We start from the raw sequence: 26,433 nt of genomic DNA on the forward strand, positions 1-26,433 counted from the left end.
AGGTTTAGTTTCGATATATTCGTATTCAATTTCAAACTACGTACAGTTTACGGTTTTCAAACTAATAGCTTTAGTTCGCTTTCCGAGATTTAAACAGGCTTTAGTTAGTTATTATATTTGCGACTTATCGCGTATAGAAAATATATTTTTGAGTACCTGGCTTTTTTATTATTAACTAGCGGACGGCTGTGACTTCATCCGCGTGGAATTTAGTTTCTCACAAATCTCGGGAACCAAGAATTTTAACAGGATCAATCCCGGGATAAAAAGATGGCTATGTGGATATCCAGAGTAATTGCTATTTTCATTCCAAATTATGTCAAAGATAGTGAATTAGCCTGCTAGATGTGTGTTCCTTCCGAAGCAGAGATGTAAATCCAGAATCATTAAATAGAATATCTTAACTAAGAAATAATTGAAACTTTCGCGCGGAAAATTTTCAGTCGACCCCGGGCGACAAATTTTCAGTCGCCCCGGGCGTCGAAAACCCACGCTACGCTACTGAACTGAACTGATATTCAATTTTACAGTGAAATTACGATATTTCCTACGTTTATTTTCCCATTTTAGCCAAAAACGACTTTGTTTTCTTTGTTGGTCCCATAGATAAACTGAACAAACTGTTGTTACGGACAAAAATACGATGTTTGTGAACTGTGAACTTTCGAAGAGTTGGGTTCTCTGGAGACCATTCTAGATGGAGCATCAGGTCAAAGTTATCAATTACTTGTTTGACGATTATACTGGCACGAGTGAAGAACTTAATCGAGTAAACATACGCAAAACTGCGTAACTTCAATTTGGAAAGGATGAAACTCTTACACTGCTGGACCGATATAAGTAAACTGGCTTTCAAATAAAAAAACCGAATGAAAATCTATTCATCCATTTCAGAGCTACGATGCCACAGACAGATTAAAAACATAACATAACAAGGGTATTATGTCAACGATGTCAAACTTATTAAACCCCTATTTTTGCGTCGGTGTTTAAAATCGTGAACGAAGTCGCTTGTGTGAGCCCTAGTTATAAATATTGGTAAATCATGCACCTATATAAATTCCCAACTCCAATTAAATTACATTCAGTACCCGAGCCCCTAGCTATTATAATGTGGGACACAAGGCATATAAATAACTTTTGGTAACGTATACCCACTACGTTTTTGTTTACCCAGTCCCTTTATACGATTCCACGGGGAAGGTTAAAGCGTAGTGCAAAACATAATACACACAACAGTAAACATATCACTAAGTACAATTCTCAGTTTTGGGTACTTAGTGCCAACAACTGCGGAATGGGACTAAAATTATTATTCCCACTAAAACGCCGCATTCACCCGAAGTAGGCGCCTATTTACTAGTTTTGTGTGTGTGAACAGTTATAGGAAACAGTATCAACGGCGCTCTATTTATGCCGGGTGTCCCACAGTGGGAAATTTCTCTTCGTGACATTTTCCGTGCCTACCTGCGCTTACAATGCTCAACTTTAAGTGTTACATCTCACTCGGGACTTTTTATTGTCGATTCGCCCTGGATGTCTGGCCGCGTCGACACATTTGAGTCATTATCTACATGGCCTTAAAACTGTTTGTGGTCACCAGAATTCAATTGTAATTTGGAAGGTTTTATTACTTTGTTTGTCCACTTTGTAATAAGGACTTATAGATCCAGCCAGGACCTCTGATCTAACGTTGGTCCTGTAAAGACTCTCTACTTAATATATTCTATTTTTTGCTTTCTTCTACACCAAATTTCAGTTGGGTAGGTTTATCCGACTGAAATTTGGTGTAGAAGAAAGCAAAAAAGTTGGGTAGGTTTATCCGAGAGCTGTGATAGCCCAGTGGATATGACCTCTGCCTCTGATTCCGGAGGGTGTGGGTTCGAATCCGGTCCGGGGCATGCACCTCCAACTTTTCAGTTGTGTGCATTTTAAGAAATTAAATATCATGTGTCTCAATCGGTGAAGGAAAATATCGTGAGGAAACCTACATACCAGAGAATTATCTTAGTTCTCTGCGTGTGTGAAGTCTGCCAATCCGCATTGGGCCAGCGTGGTGGACTACTGGCCTAACCCCTCTCATTCTGAGAGGAGACTCGAGCTCAGCAGTGAGCCGAATATGGGTTGATGACGACGAGGTTTATCAGATCGTCGTACGTATCTACTAACCCCGGGATAAGGTTTAGCAACTCTTCAAAAAACACTGTTACAGATCAAACTTTAAGGATCTCTAGGGAAGCCTTGCCTCGATGCTAAGTATCTGGCGAGTATCAACACGTGATACATATAAAAAAAAAACACGTTATATATACTTGGATAACTTAATTTGTCCCTTAATTGCTGCTTGCTCCTAAAGTCAACACGATTTAAATCCATAATTGCCTACTGTAGGTACCTATTTATCTATGATAGGAGAACGAAATGTGAATTTGAGAGCTTTTATAAAATACCGAAGGTCAATCAAGCGATCTCAGTTCATTAGTAAGTACATAAACATAAAAGTTATAGATGTATGTAACAGGGAAAGTCAACATTTTGTCGAGCGACAAGTCGCCAGCTTGATAGATTAATAGATAGGCCTTGTGTATAGTTAATGTCACTATACGTAGAAGCGTGGTAGAAACTTCGCTGATATAGTGATGTAATACTAGGTAGGTAGGTACATGCAAACTTTGCAGACATTAAAAATAGATTCGTGACCTTTGTGTATATCAACTTGAATACTGAAATACAGGCGTAATTCCACTAACTCATAATAATAACATAAATATGATTTGTGGATGTGAATTAATATACAGATACCTAAAAGTATTGTAAGATTATCTACGACTTTTTTAAATATGATTTTAATGAAATAAGGCTCTAAGATTAACCTAATGAAGCGGCATGAAAATAATTCGTCGTCGTCGTCGTTATCAACCCATATACGGCTCACTGCTGAGCTCGAGTCTCATCTCAGAATGAGAGGGGTTAGGGCAATAGTCCACCACGCTGGCCCAATGCGGATTGGCAGACTTCACACACGCGGAGAATTAAGAAATTCTCTGGTATGCAGGTTTCCTCACGATGTTTTCCTTCACCGATGAAAATAATTAATTCGCTTTAAGTGATAATGAAGTTGTAAGTGACCATTTTAACCCCTAAACGAAAATTAACCTTCGAGTTTGGAATCATTGGGTTTTAGCAAACTCTCTGGATGTTAAAGCAAAATTCTGATTATATATTTTTAATATTATTTTTGGTTTAATTCTTTTACTTTTCGTTTTATTAGGCGTAAGTTCACCTTCGATTACGTTTACTTTTAGCCAATCAAAAATAGGTACATAAGGCTGGTAATTCCAGCGTGTTAATTATCCCGACCATCACACTGTCAGTGTCAGTCTAACGCAGTGTAATCTTAGACAGTGTAATTAAAATCAAGGAAATTGCTATTTCAGGAGGGAAAGCCAATTTCCTCGATATATCAAACCTCTTTGCACCTATACCTGGATTAATGTCTAGGCAAGAACAGTCTTTTGCTGCTTTTTACATTGTTGGAGGATTATGTAATTATGTAATATATAATCAAGGGACAAAGCCCACATTGTTAGTGAGGCCCACATGGTTAGCGAAAAGCTGTCGCAAGTAGTAATAATCAGCAACATCTTGCAGGGCATGCCACGAACACGTCCTAGCAAATATTGAACTGCGTTCAATAACTTGAGGCGTAGGTTTCAAACATCATGTGCTTATAGTGGTAGAGGGACGAGGACTTCCCAGGACTTCCCAGAACGAGCTCATTCTTAAAAAGCTCTACAAAGTAGTGTTACTAAATTAAGAACGTTTTTTCGCTGTTTGATTCTTCATCATCATCATACCTCTAACCAACATAGGCCTTTTGCATAGACTTCCAAACATGGCGGTCTCGAGTGGCTCCCTGCAAACCGCTTAATGTCTTCGGTCCATCTTGTGGGGGGGGGGGGGGGGCGCTCTACCAACACTGCGCTTTACGGTGTGGGGTCACCATTCCAGCACCTTGGGACCCCAACGTCTGTCGAGTCTTCGAACTATATGCCCTGCGCATTGCCACTTCAGCTTCGTGATTCGCTGAGGTATACCTATAAGTGTCTTTGGTACTTCCACGGTCTCCCCTTTTCATAATAGATTCTTTGCCACATTCTACAAAAAAATAGGCGCAACCGAATTGAGAACATTCTCCTTTTTTAAAATCGGTTAAAGATCCATTCATTTCTCACCTTGCGTGTAAAGGATGACAATTGAGCGGGTCGAGGGGTAGATGCGGAGGGTGCGGGGTCCTCGCTGGTGGTGTCGGGGGGTCGGGCGGCGTGATGCTCTCCAGCACATCACTGGGGGGTCGACAGACACGGAGTTCCACTCGCGCTGACGCTGTACGAAGTACTTCCAAAGCTTCCTGCGTAAAAAGCAACAAGACATTAGATAAAACCTAATACACAATACCAACTACAGTTCGGAACACGTATATTTTCCGCACGTAGAAATCAATATAATAAGTTTGTCCTCAATAGGACTCAAATGCGATCAATAACCGTAGTAGTAAATATTGGGCTCTTCTTTCTTTATTCGTTACAAGTTAGCCCTTGACTACAATCTCACCTGATGATGCAATCCAAGATGGATTTGGATGGCAAGCTAACTTGTGACGACGAAAATCCATACCCTTTTCGGTTTCTATACACGACATCATATCGGAACGCTAAATCGCTTGGCGGTACGTCTTTGCCAGTAAGGTGGTAACTAGCCATGACTGAAGCCTCCCACCAGCCAGACCTGGACCAATTAAGTAAACCTCAATCGGCCCAGCCTAGGATCGACACAGGCCCTCCATCTTGTAAATCCACCGCGCAAATCACTGCGCCACGGAGGCTGTCTTCGTTTATTTAGAAGGCGTAATTGTATTTTAGAATTTAAAAAAGGACATGTTTATGTAAATTAAACAAAATATATGCGTATGCGTATGATGTTTTGGAAAGAGGAATTCATAGCGGCAGATCTATATGACGAACTAAAAAAGAGTTATATTTTTGTTAAATATCATCAATAGAAAAATTCTACACAAAACTAGGTAGTACCTATTCGCGAGTAAGTAAAGGTCCTTTGAATATTCGATGAGGTACCTCAAAGAAGTATCTTGAATATGTTTATGAACGATAAAACGTGAAAAGAAATATTTTCTTCCAAGAATAAATCAAATAATGTACCACGGACCCAACGATTGAAACCAAATCGCCCAAAAAAGAGGTCAGATATTAGTTTCCTTGGCTTTTGTCGCCGCTAGCCGTGTTTAATAGCTTATACAAAACCGAGGTTGCGAAAGCAATAAGCGGTTTTGTGGGTTTACTTCGTAAAACGCCTATCGATCTATACCTACGACATGGCACGTCAGGTTTTGTTCGTATCTAGAACTATAATTACAATGTTATTTACTGTTTGGACGTATGTGCTTTTAAATGAACATAGTCTAGGGACTACCGGACTTAGTCCGGAAACACTTTTAAACTCCTAAAGGCGGAAAATTCCGCCATACATGATTTTTGCGAAACTTAAAATGTTTACAAAACCGAGGTTGCTAAAGCAAAAAGCGGTTTTGTGGGTTTACTTCGTAAAACGCCTATCGATCTATCGACACTGTACGTCAGGTTTTGTTCGTACCTAGAACTTATAATTACAATGTTATTTACTGTTTGCACGTATGTGCTTTTAAATGAACATAGTCTAGGGACTACCGGACTTAGAACGGAAACACTTTTGGAACTCCTAAAGGTGGATAATTCCGCCATACATGATTTTTGCGCTACTTAAATTGTTTACAAAACCGAGGTTGCTAAAGCAATAAGCGGTTTTGTGGGTTTACTTCGTAAAACGACTATCGATCTATACCTACGACACGGCACGTCAGTTTTTGTTCGTACCTAGAACTTATAATTACATTTTTTACTGTTTATGTGTTTTTAAAAGCAAATAGTCAAGGGACGCAACTTAAATAGTTAACTGTTTATGCAGCGCACGTAACGGAAGCTCTCAAAGGGAAAAATATTTCCCGTTTTTGCTACATTTTTCATTGAAGCTCCGTCACTCTTAGTCGTAGCGTGATGTTATAGTCTGTATGTCTTTCTAAATAAATGGATTGTCGATCACAAAAATAATTTCTCAGTTCGAACCATAAACCTAAAAATGATCACGTTCAATGAAACAAACTCACTCTTGAAATAGCTGAGTTTTTGAACTACCAACTTCAAATTTCGCTCTTTTAAGTCTATTTAAGTTGATCTAGAATTATCAACCTCGTTGTTTATTTTGAGAGTTGATAGGCTCAGGGTCTTCATGTTTGACAAACGATCTTGATGATAAAGACCAGAAGCGACAGTTTCTCATGATTTTCAAGGCACGAGTAATAAGACAACAAACTCCGAACTTTTACTGAAGAAAACAATATTTCGTAGCCCGAAGTCACATAAGCTACCACTGGAGCTGCAAGGCAGGCTTAATTATCGTTGTAGTTGATTTCTTGTGGCAAGACGCCAATAGGTAAGTATTCGATAGGGGGTTAGAACTAAGCCTGCAATAGCCATACCACTTTTTTGTAGTCTTCAATTTTGTTAGCCTAGGCTCTTACCTTACGTACGGTAGCTAATTATGGAGTTTGGATCGTGGTGAAGGTCGTAGGTAAACATTCAATACAGGCTGGTTTTAGAGTCACGCTGATCGGACGCTGATCGTCGGCGCTGACAGGTCAGCGCGTAGCGCGCCGACCACCGCACGCGTTATTCTGAAACGCTCCCTAGGAGTTCATACATTTTGTCTGTCAGCGCCAACGGTCAGCGTCTTGTTAACGTGGCTCTAAAACCAAAACCAGCCTTAGATATGTCACTAGCGCAATTGTCTCAATTTAATTTAGTTGCATAGTAAACAACGATAGTTATTTAAGGAAATAATTCCTAAATATTGTCTACAATGTCGAGTTGTGTGCTCAAGAAGTATAAAAACTATACATATATACATAAATATATATTGTAAGTACCTAAACACAAAAATGTGCATGAATGCGCTATGTTGAAAAGCTAAATTCGTACTTATTGCGGTGATTTTGTAGGCAGTTAACATATCTAGTATAAAATATCGTTAGTCGTAGGTTACACGTGTTCGATCCTCAAATCTCCAACTATAAAACGTATTTTTAAGGGATATCACGAGGAACCATGTCTATTCGCCAAACCCCTAACTTCATGATAACCCTTCAATTGAGCGAGTTGCTCGAAGTGTCTTGTGATATGATTTCTCAAATTATGCAGAGTAAAATATTAAAAAATACGCTTTAAACTTGAATGGCTTACGGGCTGGACCTTTGAAACCTGCTACCTTCCAAAGTCACCATGCTCCAACCTCTTGGTGGATTATTTTTGAAGTTGACTATCTTAAGTATAAATCTATGGTAGGAACATGGGCTGCCAAACTTTTAACTTTAACATAGAATAAGGCATGTCTGACCGTCGCAAGCTCTCTTTCTAATAGCTAAGTATTCGCCAAGGTGTCGTCAAAGGTAAACCCATTAACGTATCCATTTCGCATTTTCCGTAGTCGCTAGCGATTCGTGTCAGACATATGGTGAATGTACAACCTTGTAACTCAATCCTTTCTGCGTGCCGGCGTCCATTGTGTTACATAATACACATTGTCCGTCTACATATTGGACGAATCACCCTCTAATACCCTTTTAAGTAAATCTCGTTAACAGAAAGGCGTGCACGCGTTCTATTTTTAGGTACAATGGCGTAAGCCGATACATTTCATTGTGTGTTATTTGCGATACAGGGTATTGTTTAGAAAATATTTTCTCGTTCGAATTCGTTGGTCCAGTTACACCACGTAGACCTCCTGGCGTAACTGTAAACGAGTATTTTTTGTTTTAAATTCTTTCATTTTATTTAATTTTTTTTTGATTTAGCCCTCTTGAATTTGAAGTTTGTCGTAGTGTATTCTACTAGTCATACCCTTTTATATATAATTCCCTCAATATGGGTATCAAACCCATATTGAGGGAATTGTAATTCACCATTTGATTATGGTGGCCATCTTGAACCATCTTCATTAAACATAGATAGCTAAGAACACTCCTGGCTGCATTTCATATTAGGAAAAATAAAAATCTAAATAGGTTTATCCATTCAGGAGCCACTTATTTATATTGTTATGGTCCCAAGGAAATTATAATAAAAATATGTTTTATAATTGGAAAACAAAGGGGTCTGCTTTTCTGTTTCCTGTTACCTCGCAAAGTTATATCTAAACCTCATATAACCTTGCTTACCTATGGTAAGAGTGTGGACTTTTTCAGCTTTCATGAAGTGACGAAGGTCTATCTATCACATGCTCTAAAACCATTATGTCAACAAATAGACGAGCACAAATTAGATAATCCTAACAGTTATATGCCATTAGGGAATTCTACCACACACCTGCCACTTCCTTTAATGGATTAGCTTAATGAAATAATTATCATTTAGTGTCATCGTAATTACAGGTATAATTATAATGACGCTCATCATCATCATTATCAGCTCTTCTTCTTGTTCTTGTTCTATGACTTTAATTTATGAAATGACATTGTAAATAATTGTCTATTGTAATATTACTAAATAAAAATTATTATAATGTACTCGGCTTGCACGCCTGTGAGGCAGATTGTGTATGAACATTGAAATGTAACAATATCTGTATATGACCTCATTCGGGCAATAAATGATTTATGATTTATGTTAACGGCTCAGGCTTCCCACCTTATAAGAGAGGAGATATGGAGCTTAAACCCACTCTGCTCCAACGCGATAGCCGCTGGGTTAATGTGCTGTTCGAGGTAAGGGGTGTATTACTTCCACAAGTGATTTAGCGTTCCGGTACGATGTAGTGTATAAACCGAAAGGGGTGGATTTTCATCCTACTCCTAACAAGTTAGCCCGCTTCCATCTTAGTCTGCATCATCACGTACCATCTGGTGAGATTGTAGTCAATGGCTGATTTGTAAATAATATAAAAAAAATCCAGGAAAAAATGTAAATCCATCCTGTAAATCCACTTCCTACACATACCACTGCCGGATGATTATTTTTATTTTTTTTTCTAGATAAAAGTACCATACGTTCTTTTCAATATCTACCACTTCTGTGTGTGTATGCAAAATTCGATTTATCCTACCCAGTTGTTTTTATTATTAAACCTCTCCAGTATATGATTCGCCAAAATAAAAAAGGATGATTCAAATCTATTAAGCCGTTTTCGATTGTTAGTCGCTTTAGAAGCTATTTTTTTCGATATACAGGTACAATAACATAATTAGATAGCATCATACGATGGTTATAAAATAGCATTATCAAAAATGAGTGTGTTCATGAAAAATAATATTAATAAAACGTTTAAATTAAATGCACACTGGGATATAACAATGTAAAATTACGGTAATACCATGAAAACAGTATACAGAACGTTTTAAAGTGTTATTAAGCATCTATTACGTAATTAAATACCGTTGAAAGCGTTCATCCATTTAACGTTGTAAGTAAACTATACAAAATACAAATAGACAATGTTCTCTAATTAGAGAGCGTTGTAATTGAAACCAGTGTTGCCAACCGTTCGTAACTGAAGAGTAATAATTCTTTTTTTTATTTATTTTGTACGATTAGTGACACATACAAAAGAAAGAAAAATGGACAAGGAAACACTTATCGTCAAAAGGAATTTCTGTTAGTGACCTTTGGGAGAGGTTGTTAAAAGAAGATAAATACAAGAAAAGGGGGAAAATAAACTTTTATCGTACATATGAAAAGCAAGTTTGTTAAACTCGTTAAAACTTGAAACCTCTTTTATTTCGTTGAAGTAGTTGTTTTATAATTAAAATAAATCAAAGGAAAAGTATGTACACTTTAAATGGATATTCACCAATATAAAACCGGAGAGAACAGAACGATTTCATCAATGAACAGGGAATTGTTTGATGTTCAGCAAGAGTAGCCGCTTCGTCATTTTATCAGCTTGTCAATTACGAGTAAAAAAGTTAAGTACAGGCGTACCCTGATTTTACGTGGGGAAATCCTCAAAAGGATAACTTCTCGTCTCCCCGTGGCGCGTAAGTATCCATAAAGCGCCATGGCAACGATCAAAGTTTTTGACAAATCAAACGTGTTTGTCAAATCATTTGCGGTTTGCAAGTATTTGTATCGTGTGCGAGACAAATGTTCTCACTAGTGAAGAGATTATGGCGTGAATGTTTTATCAACGAACTAGTAGACGCCACGCGGTTTCACCCGCGTGGTTCCCGTTCCCGTAGGAATACGTGGATAAAATATAGCCTTCCTCGATAAATGGGTTATCTAACACTGAAAGAATTTTTCAGTAGTTCCTGAGATTAGCGCGTTCAATCAATCAAACAAACAAACAAACTCTTCAGCTTTATAATATTAGTATAGATGAGAGCTGTTATATCTATTTACATAGATCATGCATAGATCAAAGAATTATTTCGAACGCCGTCCACAGAACAAAACTATAAAAGCAACACCCATATCAATCATGACACACCACTTTGCCTAAAACTCAACATCTTTTACATAAAGCATAATATTATATAGTCTTCCTGTTGTATACTGGGAAGATTAATTATTATTATTAATATTATATACGAATACCTTGGTCGCAAACTATGGGCCTCATAAGAAGGCTCAGAATCACACAAGGGGCGATGGAATATGTCTGCGTGATCGAATCAGAAATAAGGAGATCCGCAGAAGAAAGAAAGTCCCGACATAGCTCAACCGCGAGTTGCGAAGCTGAAATGGCAATAGGCGGGGCACATAGTTCGAAGAGCCGATAGACGTTGGGGTCCCACAGTGCTGGAATGGCAACCCCGCACTAGTAAGCGCAGTGTTGGTCGATCCCCCACCAGGTGGACTGACGACATCGACATGAAGCGATGTGACATGTCGCAGGGATTCGCTGGATACAGGTGGCTCAATATCGTGATGTTTGGAAGTCTCTACAAAAGGCCTATGTCCTGCAGTGGACGTCCATCGGCTGATATGATGATACGAATACATTTATGATGATACGAATACATTCAAAAGCTCAACCTTTGCTTTTGAATATACATATACGTACAAACACGGTTAATAAACACACATAAAATTCAATTGAAGTGAAAAAATAATTAAAATAGTAACAGCGTTAAGTGTCAATTGAGGACATCGCCACGTTCTTATTAACGCTTCAAATTGAGTTCAGGCTCATAAAGTGGTTGAGGTTATTATGTGTGAATGGGATTTCATCACGATACGTAAACATAAACGATTTATTTGTATTTTTTAATTTTATACAAGTTAGCCCTTGACTACCTCCCGAGCATCCTGTATAATACGAGTACTTATATTACCAGCCATTAGAAAAGCCGAGGACCGGACTGTGTGGAGGGGAATTGTTAACAACGCACGGAACTGCAGTGCGGACCCGACCTGCAGCAATGAAGAATGCGACCAAGAAGAGAAACTTATATTACTTTTTCACAAATACATCTATACTTCTATACTAATATTATAAAGAGCAAAACTTTGTTTGTATGTTTGTTTGTTTGTTTGTTTGTTTGTTTGTTTGTTTGTTTGTTTGTTTGATTGTAATGAATAGGCTCAAAAACTACTGGACCGATTTTAAAAATTCTTTCACCATTTGAAAGCTACATTATTCACAAGTAACATAGCCTATGTTACTTGTGGATAATGTAGCTTTTTTTTAATTTAATTTTGGAAAAAAATAGGGTTCCGTAAGATATTTGGATTTTTCGGACACAAGATGTAAAATTCAAAAATCAACCAGAAAAGTAGGGTAGGGGTAGGTAGGAGTAGGGTAGGGGTAGGGGTAGGCTATGGGTAGGATAGGGGTAATTGAAAGTTTACATCGAGTTTCACGCGGACGAAGTCGCGGGCGTCGGCTAGTATTATATAAATTAAAAGTGTAATAAGTAATAAATTTTAAAACGTATTACATTATTATATAAACACTTCTTGGAAGCAAATGGCTTGGATTAATATACTGAAAAATAATTGAATTTTGTCAACCTCGTAACATTTGTATAGCGCATTGATTTTGTTCGGTTATTGAATGGCCCGCGCTGTCATTTACGCTCAATGCGAGGTTTTTGCGAGCATTCGACCTATGAAAACTAAATTACGAATATAAAACACCAGCATGAAAAATCCTATTTATAAATCGGCCTTTTCATATTTGCAGCGGCAACTGTTAGTTTTGAATATAATATTTTTCATTGAAAGAAAATAAATTTAAATTTTTACTTCTTAAAATATATTGATACAGTTTATCGAGTAGTTACTTTAATTCATATTCATTTTATGTCAATGGATATCCACAGCTGCTTATAAAAATACACAGTTTTACCTGAAATTAGATGTTGTTCGATGCATTCTCGGCAGATTTTGACTTGACATCAGTAATATATTATTATTAGCGGACGCCCGCACCTTCGTCCGCGTGGAATTTAGTTTTTCACAAATCCCTCGGGAACCATGGATTTTTCCGGGATAAAAAGTAGCATATGTGTTAATTCATGCTATAATATACCCCAATACCCAATTTCAGCTAATTCGGTTCAGTAGTCGAGGCGTGAAAGTGTAACAAACATTCATATCATCAAAATCATCAGTTTTCGCTAATCTCGGGGAACCATAGATTTTTTCAGGATAAAAAGTAGCCTATGTGTTAATCCAGAGTAAAATCTATTTCCATTACAAGTTTCAGCCAAATCGCTTCAGTAGTAACGGCATTAAAGAGTAACAAACATCCAAAAAAACATCCAAACATCCATACAAACTTTCGCGTTTATAATTAAAATTTAATTAGTAAGATAGTTGTAAATTAAATAATGAAGAAAATAATTGTCTCCCTAAGAAGCGATTGAGTTGATCCATTGATGACAAATAAAAAGGTAAGTAGTTTGCTTTGAAATTGTTTGTGGAAGCATGGATCACGAGGTCGCATAAGCTTTTTTTTGTTGCTGAAAAACCAATTTTCAAAGGAAATCACTGGATATACAAGTTTGTTTAGCCTCGGTATTGCCTGAAAATTTTCATTTCAACTCCAATAATATTGTTTTCTGTAGTATTTGCGGCTCCACTCAAGTTTAACAAACATACTTCAGTTCTGTATTGACTTTTTAAATGTATTGACAGAAGTTTTCATTGCTTTTATGAAATTACTGTTTTATTTTATGAAGGAAAAAAATATTTTAAAAGTGTAGTTTTAGTTCTTTATGTTAAAGTTAAAAAGCGTTAAGGTATTGTATTGTATAATTTAATTTCTTAAATTGTTATCACAATATATTATTTTTTTCATATTCCTAAAAGATGCTAAAGTGATTACGTGATATTATGATTTAAACCTTGAAGAAAACAAAAATAAGTACAGTTGCAAAGTAAAATCTTAAGGTAGAAATAGGGAATTTCACCCTTAAGATTTTACTTTGCGACTGTACTTATTTTTTGTTTTCTTCAAGGTTTAAATAGGTTTTCGTAGGTACCAAATTTATTAAAACTACGTTTTAGCATGACACAGAAAAGAGACAAAAGATATAAGAGTTATTATTGCGTTTATAATATTTTTATTATTTATTAAATAAAATTTATTTACCTACCGAGTCTCATGCTAAAAATACACGTACGTACATATACAAAATGGACAATTAAAATTTAGTAGATATAATTATATTTATTTTAAAGGTAAAATATCCAATATGCAAATCCAGTAGGTATCTCGTAAATACTCCCAAAAGTAAAGATACAATTTATAAGAACGATAAAATATTTCAGTAAATTTAAATTTACTTATTAATATTTATTACAGGTCGAAGGTTGCATTGGAAGCAGTTCGAAAAGGTCTATATCAGGCGACACTACTTTAAGCGAAAGGGGTGAGGATTTTCAACCTGCTCCTAACAAGTTAGCCCACTTCAATCTTAGATTGCATCAACACTTACCATCAGGTGAGATTGTAGTCAAGGGCTAACTTGTAAAGAATAAAAAAAAAAGTACGAACATCGGGACATACTGTAAACATATCCAACTCAAAACTTGTGTACACCAAACGCTGTTTGAAATAAAAGGCTATTTATATATTTATTTATTTACTTTATTAGTATAGATTATAAGTGTACGAAAAATATCCAATGAGCAAATTTAATAGCAATTACTCAGGGTTACAGAAAAACGTCCTCCTTAGCCTTTTCTATATGTTCTGTGCCTGTACAGTGATTTTAAAAACTAAAACCTCTGCCTCTGCTTCAATAAATTAACTTTTTCAAAATGTATTTTCAAGTAAACTTATTATGATAATAGTTGAAAACACATTCGTTTTACTTTTGACACGAAATTTTATTATACATTCAATAAAAAATAACATCTTGTGAAATAGTAATTTTCGGGATATCACGCTATTGAAGCATAGAGGCGATATATATTTCACGAAGTATTCGCTGGATGTTTTTGTTGTTTTTGGCTGGTGGGAGGCTTCGGCCGTGGCTAGTTACCACCCTACCGACAAAGACGTACCGCCAAGCGATTTAGCGTTCCGGTATGATGTCGTGTAGAAACCGAGAGGAGTGTGGATTTTCATCCTCCTCCTAACAAGTTAGCCCGCTTCTATCTTAGACTGCATCATCACTTACCATCAGGTGAGATTGTAGTCAAGGGCTAACTTGTAAAGAATAAAAAAAAAAAATGTTACAAAAGTGTATCAATGTGAAAAAGTGTGACAAATAAAACTCACGTCGCCTCCAAATGAATTTGGAAATTTAGCGCACGTTATCTGCGACATGTGTTCGGAGTTGCGAAGATTCCGCAAACAATGTGAGACAAAGTTTGCCAGTGTTTAAACATCATTGCCGCGATACGTGTCACTAAACTTTTTCAGCTTTGGTACGTCCTTTCTAGTTGGAAAGTCGAATATTATGTCATTTGTGTACCTACTAGCGGACGCCAGACTTCGTCCGCGTGGAATTCAGTTTTTCACAAATCCCGCGAGAACCTTGGATTTTTCCGGGATAAAGTCTAGCCTGTGTTGATCCAGAGTAAAATCTTTATTTTTATAGATATATCCATATATACGCACAAACTTTCGGCTTTATAATAATAGTGTGATAAATTAAATATAAACTACATGACGGAGTAGCTACAAACCGATTGCCTTTTTACATTGAGTAAGTTTATCCAAAATTTATTTATTGCGATAAAAAAGAGCAGAAGAACCCAAAAAAGCAATGTTTTAAATGTTTGTTTACTTCTACTTGATATTTATTTTTTTTAAATGTACATAACTTTTTTTTGTTTTTCTTTTTATATTTTTACAAGTTAGCCCTTGTCTACAATCTCACCTGATGGTAAGTGACGATGCAATCTAAGATGGAAGCATGCTAACTTGTTAGGAGGGGGATGAAAATTCAGACCACTTTGGTTTCTACACGACATTGTACCGGAACGCCAAATCGCTTGGCGGTACGTCTTTAATAACTGAAATGTTTGACGATTCGAACGTACGCCCTCATAATAGAAGGCAGAGGTTATATTCACTGGGCTATTACGGCTATTCTTGTGTATACAGAGGCTTAAATTGCTTAGGCTTTGGAATAATTACAAAACTGATTCGACTCGGACAGTGAATTAACATTTGGACCGACACAAAGGAAAGGCTAACGAGTACAATTCAGCTAATGTGGCTAAACTACTCTAGGCCACAATTCATTACAAAGTTAGGTTCGAGAACTAGGCTAGGCTAAAAATTGCAACACCAACGACTAGTAGCAAGTATAAAGTTCATGATATATGTAATGATGATGAGTAACGAATTTAATTGGCCTTTCCCAAAGACTACAAAAGTTATCCTTTGAATATGGTTGACTTATCCTTCTGAAGACGAGAGGAATGACAATTGGAAGGATTTTCTCAGATCTGCATCACTCGAATCCGTCATGTTTTAGCGAATACTGCTCCTATTGATTGTAATGTGATGAAAAGTATACTATAACCTGCCCAGGAGTATGAAAAATAATTGTGCCAAGTTTCGTTAAAATCCTTAGAGTAGTTTTTGTTACTATAATGAACATATAATCTAACAGATACAGGCACACATTTTACTGATTGCATTACTGGCATCAGTATCGATCACTAATCACCTCTGATAGTTATTTTGGAAATATATTTCATGTACAGAATTTCTTTTTCTTTTTTCTTTTCTACAGATTTATTATAAGTATAGATATATATAATAATATAATATATATACGACTTTAATAGGCACTAACACTAAATCGTATCGTTGTCCGTAAACTCATGATTAAAATGCACTCATTAATAATACTGTAATTAACGAAGATATACAGCAAAGCAAATGTTAGAATATCTATTAATTGCGTCCTTGGAGATAACTAACTTGTTTGTTACAATTTACAAATTGAGAATCGGGGTTAAAGTAAATTGCCCAATTTATATCGTTAACTAACTATATCGAATTTTGGTTGTTCATAAGAGCTAAGATACCTAAGATTTTCAACTGTTCCATTAGTCCAGTAGTTAAAATATTACGAATTATGAGGGTTCGAGGCTTAAATAGTAATGAATCTATAGTGATGTACATGATTACATGCGTGGGTGTGAAGTCGTGCGGGCGGGGCAGAGGGGCTGTGCTGATATGATGTCGAGCGCGCGGGTTATTGCTATCCCCCTTCCGGCCCTCGCAGACCATCGGGAGTGTTATGAACGAATTTGCCAAGCTATAATAGATCAATATCTACACGGTTGGGTTGTTAGTTACATTAAAAAATTCAATTCAAACTTACATAAGTGCTAAGTCCAGCTAAAGGCACTCCATTGGCGGAGAGGAGCAGGTCCTTAGGAGCCAGCCTGCCGGTCCGCCACGCTGGCTGCGGAGGGTACAGCCTTCGTATCCTCACCAGCCCGCCTCCACCGCACACCGACATCCCAAGGCCTCGACCATCCTTTTCCACCACCACCGTGAAGGTGTTCTCTGTTAACAAGGATAGAAAATAAAGACCGAGGTGAAGACCTAAGACAATCGGTAAGTATTTGGAAAATAAACAACAATATGGTTGATTATGAAACACGGCTAAAACTCACGTGATATTAGGTCGGAGAATGCCCGACTAGTTTCGAACCTTCACTCCCCACCACTCAACCCCTCTCCGAGCGCGCAATGCGAGCAGCAGCGCGTCGCGCAGCCGCTTCGCAGTTCGGATCGTGCCGCGATGCAAGAACCAGCTCATGACTAAGGGCCCCATATGGGTTCGAAACTATTCAGGCATACTCCAACCTTATATCACGTGAGTTTTAGCCGTGTTTTATGATCAATTAATATGAATAACACTCACGATAGTTTAAATTTTAAAATAAAAAACAAAATGGTTACAAAAATTACATTTAAACGTCGAGATAAAATTTTCATCGCCTTAATTTTCTTTGTGTTTTTGTATCTTTGTTCTTCCCGTGGCATTGCACTGCATACCGGGTGCTAATTAACTTCATTAAAATTTAAAAAAATAACAGGAGCAGAATGAAAACTGTACCTACAGTTTTCACGAAAACTGGGTGTACAAAAGGGGTCTTGAAGAAACACAACAGCAGAGTTACGAAGTAAAACGTTAGTAATCGTAAACAACATAGTAATTGTTAATAGTACACTCGCTTACATAAGTCTTATACAAAATCAATTGTGTACAATCAGCTACAAAAGTGTTATAAAAGGAGTGAACTGTTATTATATCAAGAAGTTTATGATTTCTGAAAACAAAGTCTGAGATTCGTCAGAAAAGGTTCGCCAGCAATATTTCCCGCTAATCCTCTATCGTTGTTATATGGCTATAAGCCCCGGATAAATGTGGTTTGTAGATACGGAAACCTCAGTGTAAACCTACTCCATAGCTACAGGTAAGTTCGTTATTTTCAAATAAACTCCCATTTTTATAACGAAAGCCTTAATATTCTTAATACTTTAGATGAGGATTTTAGTAACGCTTAGGGACGTTTTATTAAAGTGATTAAGGAGGGAGAGCATATTTGCTCAACCTGGCTCGGTATAAAATGTGAAAATCACTTATACGCCCTCATTAACTTAAAATGTTTGTATTATTTTACCTATATTGAAAAATACCAGTGTTGTTAAAAAAAATCGGTTGTATGTAAAGACGGTTTACTGACGATAGTTGAACGTGACAACGTCAGAAAATACTGATGGAATGGTTGCGTTTTCAAAAGAACATTTTAATTTACGTATTTAAAACAATACATGAATAAAATACTGTTCGTTTTTTCCAAAATACTGTTTAATAATCTTCATAGACCAGAATATATTTTATTTCTTGTAAAAAAAGTTGACAACCCTAGAGCGAGGGAACGACGCATGACGTCATCTTTTTTCGAGTGTGCAGGCTCCATCGAATTATAAGACGTTTTCACGTCAAAAAATCCAATAAAATTGAGAATAATTTCGGAATGGAAAAATATTCACAAATGGAAAACTTTTTGGACAAATTAAGCAATTCTCATCAGGCCGAAATATTAAATATTCATTTCGGCGTATAATTATCATCGAAGTTTCGGTAAAGTCGGTAGGTATGTACGCGACAAATGTCTTCACGGTCAATTTAAGTTCTTTTATGCCAGTAACGGACTTCGGAGGGCGCTGGACATGAATTAAACATTACCTAAGGGGATCCGCAGAAACAATTTCGGCAATGATCTCATTCAATTCTGCCCGTTTCCACCCGATTCTCTCCACATAAGGCAATTTTTGAGGCAATTTGTGGAGTTTTATTACTTTCCCTCCACTTCGTATCGTGATTTTGACAAAATTGTGTTACCGTTTGGTCGCTGGAATTCAGTATTTGATTGTAATTGGGGTCGTGAGGGGGTCCTAAATATTAGTATGCCTATTTTTTACATTGATTGTAAGTCGTACAGTTTTGTAGCGTAGGTACTCGTACTTTACTTTGATTGTCCTATGAAGGTTAGAGGTTAGGTTAAATAAATATTTATTAAATCGGCGAATATTCTACATTTTTATTGTATTTACATCTTACTTTTAAATCATAAATATTTACTAGAAATTACGTTGACTAGAAATTTGTGTGAATATCATGTATATGTAGTAATATTTTAAAACACTTTGCCTACTAGTCAACGTTTTGTCAAATGTTTAAAACATGCGACTTTACTACCCGACGTACCTAAATTGTTAAAACTTTCTAAATGTATCGCCAGAGGTTTAGATCAACAATAATAAGTATTATAAGATCTTTTTACTTACCTAACTACATACAAAATAACAAAGGGAAAGCTGTGCACTCGTAATAATTTACGAATGATAAATAATATTTTAATATCAGGAACATGGTTTCACGGAGATAACCATTTGAGGTCATAACTTATAGTATATTTTTGAGTTTGTGTTTACTAAGAGGTTTGCAAAGTGGGTCCGTGCTTTTATCGAGACCTTTCCCCTTTAACATTTGCCTGTACCTCCTTTGTATAATCGGTCATGCTTAAACACAATAGAGCCTTTGTGAAAGCCACTCACACCGTTGCATTAGATCTCATCCTTTTATATTTAGAAGTGCTTTTGAGTCGTTTTTGATGGCTTTATTGTGATAAACTTCCGTATGACATTATCTAAGGTGTACCTAGATATAGAGTGAAGTGGGAAAAATTCAATCGACTTCTAAACAAGGTATGTCATAACGTCATGTTTTCCTAAGCCTAAGGTTAGCCTCCCTACTAGGTGGACCGAAGACATCAAGCGGGTTGCAGGGAGACGCTGGATGCTGACTGCTCGAGATAGTATTGTTTGGAAGTCCATGCAAGAGGCCTATGTCCAGCAGTGGACCTCCATCGGCTGATAATGATGATGATAATGATGAAGGTTAGCTGGAAGCCTGGAAGGATTACCTACTAGATAAGGCCGCCTTTTGTATCCTGGTTTTTTTCCTAAAATGTTTGTGTATTTTTGATCTGTACAAATAAAGTGTAAATAAAAAAATAAGATACAACTAATAGTCGAATCAATAGAGCATTTTCCCTCAACCTCCTCAGATACAGCTTCGATAAATAAAATTATTTATTATATCAATAGCACAGATTTTGTTAAAGAAATATAAATCAGAAATCACAAACCTTTTGGTGCGGTTTCTGATTTCTGATTTCAAAAAAAAAAGGTTTCTGATTTCAAATAACATAACAAAAACGTGACTTTTAAAAAAGATTATCAAAATCGGAGATGGTTCTGAGGACTTCCTAAAAATGCTTGTTTTATGTATTCTTAAGAATAAAATACGAAAAATAACACCGTTGCATGTGCTATTTACTGATTATTAAATTTATCAGTTTGGAGGCGGTGCCACTTAAAATACATAGTGCGTAGGTATAAGCTTTTGCTACCGCAGATTGGGTTTTAATGAACATGTCCTTGAATAAGGAAACAAACGATACTAACTTCAAATAATAAAAAAAAACAAGACATTATGTAGGTAACCTACACGCGGTGCTATGAATGTTAAGCCATCATTCGCACGAGGGTTTTTTTAACGAACGTTAAAAAAGAGTTCAATTGTAGTCTAAAGTTAAATGGAGGTCTATTTCCAACGTCCAAAATTTAAAATGCAACACTGCTCGAAAAATCTGAAATCTGAATCGAAAAATCGTCTGTTAAATCTACTTATGCTTCTAAACATAAATTAAAAAAATAATAATTTCTCAGCAGAAACACAATTTTTGATTCAAGTTCATGAAAGTTCCAACATTTAATAGAGCTAAGTAGGCAGTTTTGGACGCTTTCTTAACGTCCGTTAAAAAAGCTCTCGTGCGAATGAGGGCTAGATGTAGGCCGAAGCATATTGTCGGGCAAGTTTGTCAATATTGGCACTGCGAGCAACTAGCACATTCAGCTGTTGTCCTTTCTCAAATTGGAACAAAGTGGATTTTGCCGAGTAAGTGCTTTCGCTCTTTGTTGTGTATGCGGAGTTTTTTTACGATATTTTCACAAGAAATATGTATTTGGCATGTTCTTTGTGAAGGAATATTATTTTTCGCAAATAATAGGTATACATGGTGCTGGGGAGTATTTCCCATAACTCTATGGTTATAATCTTCAACGAAAAACAATTCAAAATATTCAAGGAACCTGTGTTCTAAAATGAATATTTTCCGAGTAAATAATATTTCTTTTGTAAATAACTTTTTGGAATTCATTATAAAATGTGTCTCTTAAACGCATCCTTATAATAACGACGTAGAATATTGTCTTTTTGTTTTACGTATTTTAAAATGCAACGATAGATAAAGGCATTTGTTAGATGGATAGTTAGAATAATTTGAATTACTTTGTATGAAAACATAAAAACTTTCCTTTTTTTTAGTTCGGTTTCTAAGTAGTCATCTTGGAGTTATGGGAAAACCTCCCGAGCATCCTATATAGGTCAAATATTATTGTAAATGTGTTCGTACCTATAGATCTACTTATAGGATTAGCTGGCATTCTCGGTTTCGTCTGCGTTGTATTTGTTTATGGTTTCCAAAATTTCATGGTGCTAGATCAACAAGCCTTTGCTAGATACGATACGAGGTATATACAATATATAGATATTAGTCTATACTTAATAATAAAAACCGGTTGTCTGTAAAGACTGTTTACTGACGATAGTTGAACGTGACAACGTCAAAAAATACTGATGGAATAGATGCATTTTTCAAAAGAAAATTCTCATTGACCAGAATATATTTTGTTTCTTGTAAAAAAAGCTGGCAACCCTAGAGCAAGGGAATGACGTCATATTTTTTCGAGTGTGCAAGCTCCATCAAATTAGAAGACATTGTCACGTCAATAATACTACTATAAGTCTAGGCTTAATAATTGGATGGGGATATAAGGGTATGGGTTAAGTCTTTCTAAACCGTTTATTTTCCAAGAAGATTATTCAAGATGTCCATAAAAGGAAATACCTACTCGTGGTTATTATACGTAAGAACCTACGTCAATACTATAATATTCGTACGAAGAAAAGCTGCTCCGTTTACGTAGGTGATTCGTTTTCAAATATATTTTTAGTCCGGGCATTATAGCCAAAGTGCCGGATAATGATCATTAGTGAACTGTCTAATTTAATGAGCTGCTACATATTCACACTGGGAACTTGTCGACGGTTAACGACTGCTACGAGTATATCTCAGCGCTGTACAATAAAAATCCAATTTACTTAGTTACTAGACCCACATTAGTTTTGGTAAAAACCCACCGTCTGTTGTTAAAGTCTTGATGGGGATCCTTTGTTGTTGTTCATGGGAGGCAGTAATAGTTTGGCGCCCACTAGCATATTTTTCCGCCAATTTGTACCTTATTATAAATATAATTAAGTTCGTCAATCAATTTGTGGATGTGATTTTACTCTTTCAGAATACAAGATACTTTTACACTATGATAGTTAATATGGTTCTTTGTCCTTGGCCGGACTGTAAAAATATGCGATTTTTATACTCAACTATTGGATCCGGTCAAGTTTCGCTTTGTCTTATGTGCACTTCTCTACCCCTATCCCTTAACTTAACGTTTGTATGGGAAATAGAAAAGGGTTGTTTTTAAGGTTTTCCTGGCAATTATTCTAATTTTTCTCACCTTTTAAACCTCCCCTATACCTCCACGAACATTTTAAGACCAAGATGAGATTAATCCGTTCAGCCGTTCTCGAGTTTTAGCGAGACTAACGAACAGCAATTCATTTTCATATATAGACTAGCAGACGCCCGCAACTTGGTCCGCTCTTAATCCTCGTTAGTCCAGCCCTATCGCAAAATCCGTTCTTAGCGGACTAACAATAAACTACCTCCATGCCAAATTTCATCTTTATACGGTTTCTGAACACCTCCTAACTCTAAACTACCTCCCTGTCAAATTTCATATTTGTACGTCAACTGGTTTTCAAGGTTTCGTGATGAGTGACCTTTCGCATTACATTTAATTCCAAACAGTACCTAGACCAGAGCAGCGTAGTAAGTTTAAGTTTCAAAATAATCAAGTCATGGGTGTCTCAAAATCAATTTTACCTTCTTAATACACCTAAAATAGGTGTCAAAGCACCTAAATTAATGAAGTCGTATTCAAAAGTGAGCCTAGCAGTTTGTCATAAATACTTTTTTATAATCTGTTTTGTTTCAGTCTTGACGAATGATGGAAGGGAATGGAAGAGATTTACATATTTTGCTAACATATTTGTAAAAAGTATCGGCAGTGTGGTCTTATCTTGACGGGCTCTAGCCTTATATTCTTTTTTTGACGTTCGTATACAGGTGAGATCGTATTAACAGCAAAAAAATTAAAGTAAAAAGTTACGTTAAAGTTAACTCGCACATTGTACAGCACCATATAGGCTTGATTACCTATCGCGTTCTGGATCACCGAACACCTCAGTTCGCTGCTCTATGATGCGTGTTTATCTACGTACACAGCGATATATGCAGGCTAACGTTGCTGAGCCAGTGTAATTAACTTTTTTTAGGGTTCCGTTACGAAACGGTAAAACCCTATTACTAAGACTCCGCTGTCTGTTCGTCAGTCAGCAGGCTGTATTCTCATGAACCGTCATGTCAAAGTCGTTCCACCCAACTATTCTGCTTCTGCCTTCGGGCCCCGTCAGGAGATGCTTTTGCGTTCGCCCAAACCCCCCGGTGACGCCACTGAGTTCTCATTGGCGTGCCTATGGCACTTACTCAATCAGAAAAATGATGGTCTGACAGTTCAAAAGTTTCACAGATTATGTATATCTTTTGCCGCTTTAACAACAAATGTTATATTAAAAACATACCAAACATACGCATGCAAAATGCATACAATAATTATAAAAGTGTTCAGTGTCAGTACTCAGCTAATAACAGTTTATTACAACACTAGCTGACGTCACTTGGTTACACCCGCGTGGTGCCCGTTCCCGTTGGAATACGGGGATAATAGCCTATAGCCTTCCTCGATAAATGGGCTATGTAACACTAAAAGAATTTTTCAAATCGGATCAGTAGTTCCTAATATTAGCGCGTTCAAACAAACATACAAACCAACTCTTCAGCTTTATAATAATAATAATATTAGTGTAGATTCGTTAAATAATATTTAAATTTGAAGGCTAAAACATCACCACATATCTTTATAGGTACGGAACCCTTCGTGCGTGAGTCCGACTCGCACTTGGCCGGTTATTCTGCTCTTTATTTAGTGCTGTTTATTTGTTAATGCAAATTATGCTCTTGCATATTCCCAGTATTTATCCAGGGGTGGTATATAAATGGACATGGTTATAGATTCGATAAAACTGTTCATTTAGTACTAAATGGACCGTATGTACGACCGCGGTGTAGTTTTCATATGAACCAACTATAGCGAAATTCACACAGTAACAGGTTTATTATAAACTAAATCTTACTATATTTTCTTATTATAATAATACTAGCGGATGCCCGTAAGTTCGTTTGCGTGAAATTTCATTTTTCTTTCGAAAATATATTTCTTGTTGTTCTATCAAGCAAGAACAATTGAACATGTTTAATTAAGTTTATGCAATTTCGTAGTTTGGCTCCAAACTTGCTACATTTTATCTATTTTCCTTGAATAGAACTGGAGAAACGGCGAATAAACTATAAAGTATGTAATTTACTTATTTTCTTTAAAAGTGAAGAAGAAGATATTTCTTTAATTTTGAATTACCTTAATAGTAATTAGAGTGATTGTAAATTATCAAAAATATAATAAATAATAAAATAGATTGATTGCTTATTATTAAAATACAGAAATAATTATTATTTATAGGTAGGTAACCCACTTTCTAGTACCTCGAAAGGTATTTCTATGTATGTTATGTATTCTGTGTTAGTCTTTTCCTTCTAAAGCCATTTCAAGTTGAGTTCAAAGTTGAGGTATTTTAATAAATAATTATTTTAGAAGAATATTTACTGTTGATGACTTAAAAAGTCAGGGTTTAATGCAAAAAATATTCGAGTAAGACTTGATTATAATTAATGTTCTTTACAGAATGATTACTGGGATTTTTCCACAATACGCTATCGTCATTTCACTCGAGTGTGATGTGAGAATCGAAGTCGATTGTGGCTGAGTTTCCTTCGATCATGTGAATGGTACTGTTGGGTAGGGGTGGGTAAAAGGTCAACACAACTGGAGTGGAAAATCTATTATTGATGTAAGAGGTTTGATATATTTAGGGATGACTTGACTGGCACAGCGAATCAAGAAGGTTCGATTGTTGATTGGGTAGATCAAATAATATTAATAACTAGCTGACGCCGCGCGGTTTTACCCGCGTGGTTTCCGTTCCCGTAAGAATACGGGAATAATATATATCCTATAGCCTTTCTCAATAAATGGGCTATCTAACACTGAAAGAATTTTTCAAATCGGACCTAACCTAACTAACCTCCTAATTTGCTAAAGGAAATTCCATTTAAGGTCCACTTATGTACCCCGTATCATTAAAATTTTAAAAATACAAGGATTTCATTAAAATCTAATTAAGTGAATAAATAAAAATAAACAAATAAAATGAAAACCCAAGTTTTGAGTTATATAAAGATAACGCCCTTAAAGCAACTATGACATGACAATTGACACCAAACGTCAAATCGACTACTGCATTGAAAACGTCATCAATCTGTCATTATTACCAATATTAGTCATTGTCCTTATAAAAGGAGATCGATGGATATTAGTGTTGCATTTCTTGGGAAAGAATGAATATTATTACGAAAGAATTAAAGTAAATTCGTAGATTTGTTTAATCAAAAATAATTAAAAAAAAAACATTTTCTTTTATTTCAGCCAGGGTACAATGACTGATCTTGGGTTCCATACAATTTTGGACTATCTAAATTAAAGTAAGCTATATCACAAAACTAAAAAAAAGAAAACAACCTTTAAGTTGAACACACTGTTCGTATAAATAGGAAACTCTACAAAAAACTTAGATATCGGAAATATATGTTACAAGTAAGTGACAGAAAGGAAAAAAATATTTCCAAAGCGAAGATTTCCTTTCCTTTACGAAATGAGGAGCATAGATCAAAGTCCTCAACTCTCATCAATTCAGGGGACAAATGGATGACAACTATAACTCTTAATATTTTCCCTCACTTTGTTGGGAGCATACTGATATTATTAAAACTTGCTCTACCGACTTGGTTAGTTATTGCCTTTTTACTTGACTTTTTTTTTATTCTTTACAAGTTAGCTCTTGATTACAATTTCACCTGCTGGTAAGTGATGATGTAATCTAAGATGAAAGCGGGCTAATTTGTTAGGAGGAGG

General features: G+C 36.1%; 1 protein-coding gene across 4 annotated transcripts in view; it reads right to left on the reverse strand.

Moving 5' to 3' along the window:
* LOC112047259 (uncharacterized) overlaps nt 1-26,433 on the reverse strand; it is a 145,501-nt gene that overhangs the window by 29,161 nt on the left and 89,907 nt on the right. For all 4 annotated transcript variants that reach the window (XM_052883355.1, XM_052883353.1, XM_052883354.1 and 1 more), the window contains exons 4-5: nt 16,904-17,091; nt 4,236-4,411 (exon numbers count right to left, since the gene is read on the reverse strand). In XM_052883355.1, the coding sequence (XP_052739315.1) occupies nt 4,236-4,411; nt 16,904-17,091 (364 nt within the window). The remainder of the gene's footprint in view (nt 1-4,235; nt 4,412-16,903; nt 17,092-26,433) is intronic.

This window comes from Bicyclus anynana, chromosome 9, assembly GCF_947172395.1.
Source record: "Bicyclus anynana chromosome 9, ilBicAnyn1.1, whole genome shotgun sequence".
NCBI classification, from domain to species: Eukaryota; Metazoa; Arthropoda; class Insecta; order Lepidoptera; family Nymphalidae; genus Bicyclus; species Bicyclus anynana.